The sequence below is a fragment of the Drosophila eugracilis genome, unplaced genomic scaffold (genome assembly GCF_018153835.1).
Source record: "Drosophila eugracilis isolate 14026-0451.02 unplaced genomic scaffold, ASM1815383v1 contig_498, whole genome shotgun sequence".
NCBI lineage: Eukaryota > Metazoa > Arthropoda > Insecta > Diptera > Drosophilidae > Drosophila > Drosophila eugracilis.
In genome coordinates, this window is record NW_024573369.1 from 546,554 (window position 1) to 555,615 (window position 9,062).

Here is a 9,062-nt window from a genome sequence, read left to right on the forward strand (position 1 = left end):
TAGCTTAGAATCAAACTTGCAAAAAGGTATTTTAAAAGAAGAGAAGAGGTGGACGAGGGGGCACTATCTGTAACTGCGACTGCTGCGACTAAAAGCGAAATTACCGCAACAAATTGTGGCAGAGCAGCGCCGTAGAAAGCCATAAAAGCAATTACCATTAATCACACAAAAGGACGGACAGTGGAATGGACACCTGGACGCTGGGTAAGATCGCGGCTCAAAGGAACATTCTTCGCCACCGATCGATCTTGGATGCTCCTCGATGCAATGCAAAACGAGAAACTAAAAACCGCTCGGCACAGGTAACAAAATAATAATAATAAAAAAAAAAAACAGAAAACTAAAGTAAAATAAATGTTAAGAAAAGGAAAGCAAAAGACAAAAATGTTTATCGAAGCCAGTATATATACCCATAGATTCAGGGGATCCCCTCGACCAGGTCTCGTTTACTCTCAATTTCTTATTTATGAGAGTGCTCCCGACGATGGCAGCGCTGATTCTTGGCGTCCAAAGATCTTGGGTTACAGTGGGTATAGCCAACTTTCGTTGGGTATCTCTGACTACAGGATCAATTCAATAATACCCTATATAATCACATCCGATTATCCTTTTAATCCTCTATATTAATATTACAAAGTATTTGTCCTTAAGCATTAACCTTGAAAAGTTTAAAAACCAATCGTAAATTGTTCATTTTAATAGCAAGTTAACTGCAAGTTAAGTTTTGCATGTGAATCGCCAGTTAACGGCTATACTAGTAAACTCCATGTTAACCGTGTGCACTCCGCGGCTCTTGTAATTCCCAACAGGTTATACCACAAATGTTGTGACTAGGGCGCTGTTGGCCGGTGAAAAATCAGTCAAGTCATTTTTGTGTGTGTGTGTTTGTGTTTGTTCAGTGCTTCCAAGTGCCTCCAAGTGGTCCCATGGTAATCACCATCATATTGGTGGTACCTGGACATGGCCTCCATGGAGGATGCAGTGCACCATGGATTTTTTTGGGAGTACATATTCTGGACTTTTGATGACGTCTGATGCTGGATATAGATGACGATGCCAGGACTGGACTTCGGCAAACCGGAAATCAAGGTAGGTGGCAAATTTCTTTGATATTTTTACTGCATAAGCCGAGGGGTATAGTTGGTCCATAATCCGCATTTTTTCCAAACGGCTTGCATGTCGCCAATGCAATGTGGATCTTTTAAGAATAAGTTAAGTTAAGTTAACCTTGTCCGGCTGCGGCATCACTGCCAGATCCAGTCCATCGGGCCATAAGGATCAGGTACTGATCTGCTTTGGTTTTTCTCTATGAGAGCTACCATATAACTTAATAGTGAAACCGATTATTGAAACTAGCTAACCAGAATCTTATTAACTTCGGCATGTAATGCTCTGATCTTGCCTTGAACTCTCTAAACATAAATTGTACATTGATACTATCCTAAAAATAAATATTAAAATAAATTCTTTTTAGGGTCGAAGTCTTGGACCATTTAATTATCTTTTTGCCATTTCCGAAATGGAGCCTAACCCGTTGACTAACGGGCCGAAAACTTTTCTATTGACCTGTTTTACCTTTCCATCGTTATAAATATCAAGTTTAAATGGAAGTGTTCAAAGATGTTGTTTTGAAATATTTATATATATATAAAATCATCAAATCATCACATTATATTAAGTTCTCTTTGTTTAGCAGTGAATAAATTAGTAGCAAAAATTTCATGTTTTATTTGAATTGTTTTCCATGACTTTCAGTTTCATAATGTATAAAAAAAATAGCATACATGCGACTAACTTCGTAATGGGACAATGGTCGACACAGGGTAATTAAGTGGTAATTAAAACGGCAACTTCTCATCTATCAGTCGCTATTTCCTCCGCTTCCGCTTTCAGGACTGCTCCCGTTCCTGCTGCCAATCGGTGTGTCCACCTCGTTATAGGAGCGTTGATCGCGATATTGGCTAAACAATCCACGTACCTTGTTCAGTGGTGTTTGGAATGACGACGAGGATGTTAAAGCTGCAAAACTTAATATCGGCGATGAAGTTGCTGCGCTCACGGATTTGCCGGAATCGCCATTCAAGCTGGTTGAAACTTGAATACTAGCCGCGGACGGTGTACGCGGCAAACGTGGCGGCATTGGCGGCGTCGTTGGTCCAGAGCCGCGTCTTCCGGCTGCCGCTGAATTCAGCTTGGGCGTGGCAAGAAGCCGCTTGGGATGCAACGATGACTGGCTGTTGTGGTTAGCACTGGTTCCCGAATGCCACGGTTCTGACTTCTGAACCTTTACATTCCTCGGCGATGGGAAGCTGTAAGACATTAAGTTAGCCAACGCAATTCAATTAGATTATTGCTTCTCCACACTTACAGATTCATTTCAGCACTGGAGAAACTCTCCATGGCAGCTTTCCAAGCGTGGACGTGCGGCAACGTCTCCTTCTCAATGTCCACATTGGCAAGGGCGTTCAGCACGTCTAAATCGCGTTTCGTTGGCTCGTTTCTGCAAGATTAATACATTGAAAATATAACTTTATAACTATTATAACTTTTTGGAATCTTACCCAAATATAAACAAATTGTAGCGCGGCTCAAGGACAAAGGACGTGCGTGGCGACATGCTCTCCGGCGGCGTACGGAAGTTATCCTCATCCTCGCTGCTGCTTCCATACGGCGGCGAGAAATCAGAACAGTCGAACTTTAAGGGAAAACAGAGTAAGCTATTAAATAAGAAATTAGATGAACATCTGAAACTTACAAAGTTAACTTCCTCATCGCTTTCATCGTCTTCGTCGTCGCTTGGGTGACTACGCCAAGCAGTTTTCGAGACGGGTGATGCCACGACGGCCACCCTTGGTGATCCCAAGCTGGTTGGTCCCAGACTTAGAGAGGAGTGCAGAGTGGAGGATCCCGCTGTATCCTGACCCTGTAACTGTGACTCAGCGGCGGCCGCCCGCAGCGACTTCGTGCGCTTGCGTCTACTGGTCTTACGGCTGAGATTCGCGTCCCATAGACAGGCACATCCTTGCTCCGTCTCCCAGGCGGCTGAGCATAACTCTTCGGTCTTCAAAGTATCCGGCAGATGAACGGCAGTGGTCGGTGCCTGTTCCAGCATCAGCAGCAGGCTGCCGCACACGCAACTCAAATGCTGCTCCCGGCCGTGCTCGTCGGCCAAAAGTTTGCGCAATGACCGGAGCATCTGAAGGAGCTGCAGACGCATGGCGACGCTTACCTCCTGCGAATGGGTCACATAGCTGGCTACCAGGTGGGCGATACGAGAATGTACCTTGCTAAAGTCGACGCTAAAAAAGCGTGTATCGTCCTAGAAAGTTTACCAAATTTGTTATTTTTTTAAACACCATTGTTAATCCTATAAATGCTCACCTTAAAGCTGACTATCAGCGATTTCAGTCTTTTTAGCTCGCAAAGCAGCGTGTCATTAATAGACACCATGTTGCCGATTTTGTTGATCAACGTCTTCGTGATGCGTTTGGCGAATACCTGCAGCGACTTCTCCACGCATGTGTACGGAGTCATGACGCCGGCGGATGGTGTAGTTGATGCCGCAGTCGCATTCCTGTCCTTTCTGAGCTGCTGATCGCTAGCCATCAAATCAAAATACTGATGCAGATGGGCAAAGTTCCAGACCGTTTCCGACTTCTCTGCCTGCTGTTCGGACTTCTCCACAAAATACGCCTCCAGACGAGCCAGACCCTCGGTCGTGGACACATCTATAAAGGTGTCAAGAAAGTCCCAATACTCGCGCCACTCCAAACGTTCTTGGCGTGCCAGTTGGCGTCCCACCACCTCCAGACCCTTCTCAATATCCGAGTTCTTAATGTGACGCTCACGAAAACTGTCGTTTAGCGATGCATTCAGGCTCTGGTTCAGGCTGATGTCCATCAACTGAGAATCATCGGCCATCGAGGCCGAGTCGAAGCTATTGTTGTTGCGATATGCCATGAATAGGTCCGGTCTCATCTGGCGTATTGGAGTGGCCGGAAAGTCAAAGGCATAGGCAGGCTTCACATTATTGTTGTTATTCTCGCACTCATTATTGCCATTGGGCACGTTCGAAGAGCGCTTAGGTGAGCTGGTGGCCGCCGCCAGCGGACTAAATAACTCCCTGCGACCAGACTGCACAGGACTCGAGTTGCCAGTGCTGCGATTAAAGATTGACTTGTTTGGCGTTACCTTCACCGGTGAGCTGAATGGCGAGCTAATCAGCGAGTTAGACATCACATTGCTGTTGACACGGGGTGGTGTCTTCCAGCGGCGATAGAAATTCATAGCTTTTTCGCGGGACATGGGTCCCGCCAGCGCACAGATTGTCAGTTCACCGGTAAGACCCTCGCATTCATCTGTCTTGTGTTGCAGTTTCTGAAAAATACATCCATTAGTTCGTAACTCAATATTTCTTTCCTTATTACAATTTCTGGAAATGAAGCAGTAATAAGATTCTCACATGAAGCTTATTGTAACTTAAATCTTTCGCCATGAATCGATTTCTTAATGTAAACGATAATCCATAGGAAAATAACCGACATATGATAACCAGTTCCAAGAAATTCGAGGTTTAAGTTCTGGAAATGTACACTCACCGGCGGCTCTTTGGGCGAGAAGGGTTTGCCCACTTTTGGGGACAGTGTGTTTGTGGTGCATCTTAATACGGGCACAAAATGCGGATCACCCAAAAGCAGCTCCAGCTTTGTGATGGTGACCTGGCTGGCCTGGGCATTACGCTGACAAATAATCTGCAGAGAAGAAAACATATTAATATTATGCTATATGAGGGCTTCTAACCTAACTCATAACTCACTTCCTTGGGCGTCTTGCCCTCGTGATTTGGCAACGACTTGCATTCCGGATATGAAATAAGCACCTCGACCATGCCCACATGACCGTTCTTTGAGGCAAAGTGTAGAGGCGTTTCGCCACGCGCCTTGTCCGGCATATTCAGGTAGTAGTCTAGCAGACTGGTGGTTAGGGCGGCGCACATCTTACCGCTGCCCTTCTTTCCGGCATACAGCTGGGCAAATTCCCGATCCGATACGGTCTTAAGCAGCAACTGGGCGATCCTGGACTTATTAACCTGGGCGCAGATGTGCATGGCATTATAGCGACAGCCTTCCTTTAAGCTGGTCGGCGTATCGCCACTGCTGATCAAAAATCGTGGATTCTCCCATATAATCCTCTTGACACGTTCAATGTGACCACCTTCGATTTGCTTGCGAAACTCTACCAGTTCCTGTTTGGTGGGCGCCCGAAACGGAGGACGTTCTCCAAACAAATCCTGCTGCTGTTGTGGCTGCTGCTGATGTTGCTGGCGGCCATTGGCAATGCTGTTGCTGGTACTGCTTGGCGAGGATGTGGGCGAGCTGCTGAGTAATATACTGGACATTGAGGGACTGCTCCCTAAGGGAATGATGAAACCACTGCCGTTTCCCGTCGGCGAGGAGGAGTACGAACTGTCCGTGGAGCCAGGTGAGCTCTTATAACCTCCACCACCACTACTGCCTCCGCCGCTTATCGGAATGGGTTCTAAAAAATGGTAATAATATCTAGTTAAATAGATGACACATTTGACAAAGCAATTGTATTGAACTCACTGCTTTCGGGCTTGGCTTTGCCAAATCTTTTAAGAGCCTCGATGCTCTCGAAACCAAACTGAACATAACTCTCCGCCTGCTCCAGATTGGGGAATTCACGGAGGCGGGCCTCCTTATAGTGCCGCAGGACGTCCAGCGCCTTGGATTTCTCTGTAAAGATCAGCCAGAGTGGCGAGTCCGCTGTTCCGTCGTACCGTTGATAATGTTGATGATGATGTGTGGGCATCGAGAGGGATAAACCATTAATAAATGAGCTGGCTTTTTGGTCACGCCATCGGTGTTGGCAAATAGCGAACGAGTGGCGAATGACATACGAGTCGAGGAATGTGTTGAGCAAAACAAAATCAAAACCAAATACGAGGGGGCGTTAGGTGGTTAGTGGGTGTTGGGGCATATGCGTGTGACGCAGTTGTTGGCACAACGCCGGCAAAATTTTCCGAGGCCCTGCCTTATCAGAAGTATCATCAGTTTTGGTCTCAGATTGTCATAGATTTCAAAGATATGAACATGTACTTTTACCAGTTCGGAAAACTCACGCACAATCTTTAGATATTTTCACAATTATTTAATTTATTTTTCACAATCTTTAAAGACACTTTTCCTATGATCACTACTGGCTAACTAGCCCACTCACTTGTTGAATTTATAAAAAACAAAAGTTCATAAATTTAGAACGCAGCTGCGGCGTACAAACTTTTCAGATACTTTTTTCCCCCAAAATTACCTCTCGAAATTAGCGGGTATGCCATAATTAAATTTACTTTCAACTTCTCTTAATGTGCGAGCAAAACAGAAACATAAATAAAACTAGAGGAAAAAACACTTGGTGGTATGGTTCTAATCAAAGATCTGATAAAAAACACTTTACATATAGCATGTTCAACTATCAGCAAGATTGTGCGTATGGAAGTTCAAATAGTTAAGGCATAAAACATTTTTTATTTGAATAATTTGACACTAATTAGGGTTTTTTTTTTTATTTTATGAGCTAATTGCTGAAGTTTTCTGACAGCAAAGTTTTTATTTCTACACTGGGAACTAAAATATACAATTTTTAGGGTATTCCATAAGTCGACTAAATTCGATTTGACTTTTTGCTTTCTTGTTTTTTGCGATTTTGTTTTCTTTTTTCTGGGCAACGACTGTTGACTTGGGCCAAAAGACAGGGACAAGGGTGAGGGACTGGGACAAGAAACAGGGACAGACACAACCCACAATAACACAAGCCGGCAAAGCTGGGGGTATATAAATATTGGATCCGGGGACTCTAAAAGTACACGCACACACTTTTTTGAGGGTACTTGCTCTGCAGCTCATAGTATAAATAAAATTTCAACAAGAATAAGAGAGTTGGGGAAATACTGGCTAAACTACACAGTAGTGCTCACATAAATAGATGTTCCTTAAAATAGTATTAGGAAATTAGTGTTAACGTGGCTTTCAAGTTTATATTTAACGACAGAAAGAAAACGAATTTATTAATATTAAAAATCTCAGCTCAATTTAAATATATTCCAAAAGCATTATTGCAAATTAAAAAATAACCTATCATTTTGACCGGTGCTGTGTGACTTATGGAAAAAAAAAGAAGGGGAGAGCGCTGACAGGTCAAGGTCCTAGTAATGCATCCGTTTTGGGCATTGCCTGGAATGGGAATGGGGAATTGGATGGGGATGTGCATGTGGCAGTGGAATGAACTCGCCCCAATCGGTTATTGTTTTCGAATCGCATTTAATTGGATTAAAGAGAGAAAGAGATGCCGCCAGTGGGCGAGCGAGAGCGGGACAGTTGCATTTAATTAAGCAGGTAATTCCAATTGTTCACCATTTGTTTATAATTAAATCGAAAGACCGCTCCCAGACAAGGAAATCGACTGTGCGAGCGAGATAACTGCGATATGCAAGCTCTATGTTTTTGTTTTTATTTTTCTCAGAAGTTTTTTAAAAGCACAAGCATTGAAACTTCTTCATGGGCAGTTAGTCATGGCGCGAGTAACAGCGAAATGGAGAAATATTGAAATACGGAATTTTAAATACCTTGGAGATCTTCTGGTTAAATGTTCCTATTTACTACAAACAAGAAAGTTCTTGTCAAATGGAAAAGAAAGATCAACCCCTAATGCAACAGACAGACTGCAAGGGGTTAAAAATTAAACCGAACTACAAGTTCCTGCAAATTCTTAAACAGTTTCAAAACAAAAACAAAATCGAAGATATTTCTGAACACGAATATTCTTGTTGCTTGCCTCGGTAAGGTCCAACCACCTAATATATTATCTTAAGAGAATACTATTTAATATATTATATTCTTTCCACACGACTTACTACAAACCGACCTGCTAGCCGCACATGCCCCACAGATTACAGGCTATCACAATAGCAACAAGCGGCAAATAACTGGAACGCAACACATATACACACTCGCTCCATCTCGTTTCGACTTACGTGGATAATCGGGATCCTCGTATTTGGCCGCATTATCACCATCAGTGGTAGCCGATTGAAAGGACAACCCTGGACCGGGTGGTGTTGCGGAACCCGATGCCGGATTTAATGGCTTAATGTTAACCGCCGCTATGGAACCGATGCACTGCGCCGTCGATCCTTCAAAACAGCCCGCTTTGGAGGTCGGGATGTAGACCCCGAAATAGGTCGACATCTCTGCGAAAAATGGCGGATGGACTGCAAAGAAAACGGTAAAATATTCACAAAATATCACGAAATTCCAGGCAACTTTGCCCCGATTTGTTGTTGTTTTCGGCTGCACTTCCCACACACATACAAGCACAAAGACGCAAAAAAAAGTGGGCAAAAAAAAACGCGATTTCATTAGACTTGTAGAACGTCACCATTCGGCGGTATATCACTGAAACACGTCCTGATATTCTTACCTCTTACAACATGGAATTAAAAACATCAAACAACAACCAAAATCTTTAGGCGTCTTTCAAACAAAATGTGCACAAACCGAGTGAAGTTAGAGGTGGGCATTCACTAAACATAGGTGTGTGGAAACATCGATAGTACTATTGACTTTTTGACTTAAAATATCGATATAAAATACTTATAAGCTAGCATTCGTTTTTGAATTTCGCATTATAGTGAAATATCAAATCCGCGAAATGAGTTACATATCTTTTGTAAAAAGAAATGTATTACTACTATATTATTTTCCTTAAAACACGCACCATGTGGTTATGGCATATTGATAGAATGCGATTCTACCAAGACAAAATATTTGAATTCCCCGCCAATTATTAAGTGAAATTTTATATCTAAAAGCCTTGCCCATTTACTCATCTGTTAATTGTTATTTATATTATTTAGTTTTCTACTGTTTACAAACTAATTTTTACGTTTTTATTTACTAAGATTTATAATAAGTGGTTTGGGTCTGAATAGATATTTTTATTTGGTATTTTCTTGGTATATTAAGAAATCCCCCAATTTATGGAGG

At 43.0% G+C, this 9,062-nt stretch overlaps 1 protein-coding gene across 1 annotated transcript; it reads right to left on the reverse strand.

Annotated features, from left to right (window-relative positions):
• Positions 1 to 1,704: 1,704 nt before the first annotated feature.
• On the reverse strand, positions 1,705 to 8,593 carry LOC108105381 (ankyrin repeat and LEM domain-containing protein 2 homolog). Its single transcript, XM_017211922.2, has 10 exons — positions 8,497 to 8,593; positions 8,051 to 8,287; positions 5,607 to 5,786; positions 4,817 to 5,538; positions 4,599 to 4,751; positions 3,382 to 4,377; positions 2,756 to 3,319; positions 2,562 to 2,695; positions 2,369 to 2,500; positions 1,705 to 2,309 (listed from the first exon to the last, which is right to left on the reverse strand). Exons 2-10 carry the CDS (start codon positions 8,262 to 8,264, stop codon positions 1,862 to 1,864), a joined length of 3,543 nt encoding a protein of 1,180 aa, XP_017067411.1. The 5' UTR covers positions 8,265 to 8,287; positions 8,497 to 8,593; the 3' UTR covers positions 1,705 to 1,861.
• Positions 8,594 to 9,062: the final 469 nt, after the last annotated feature.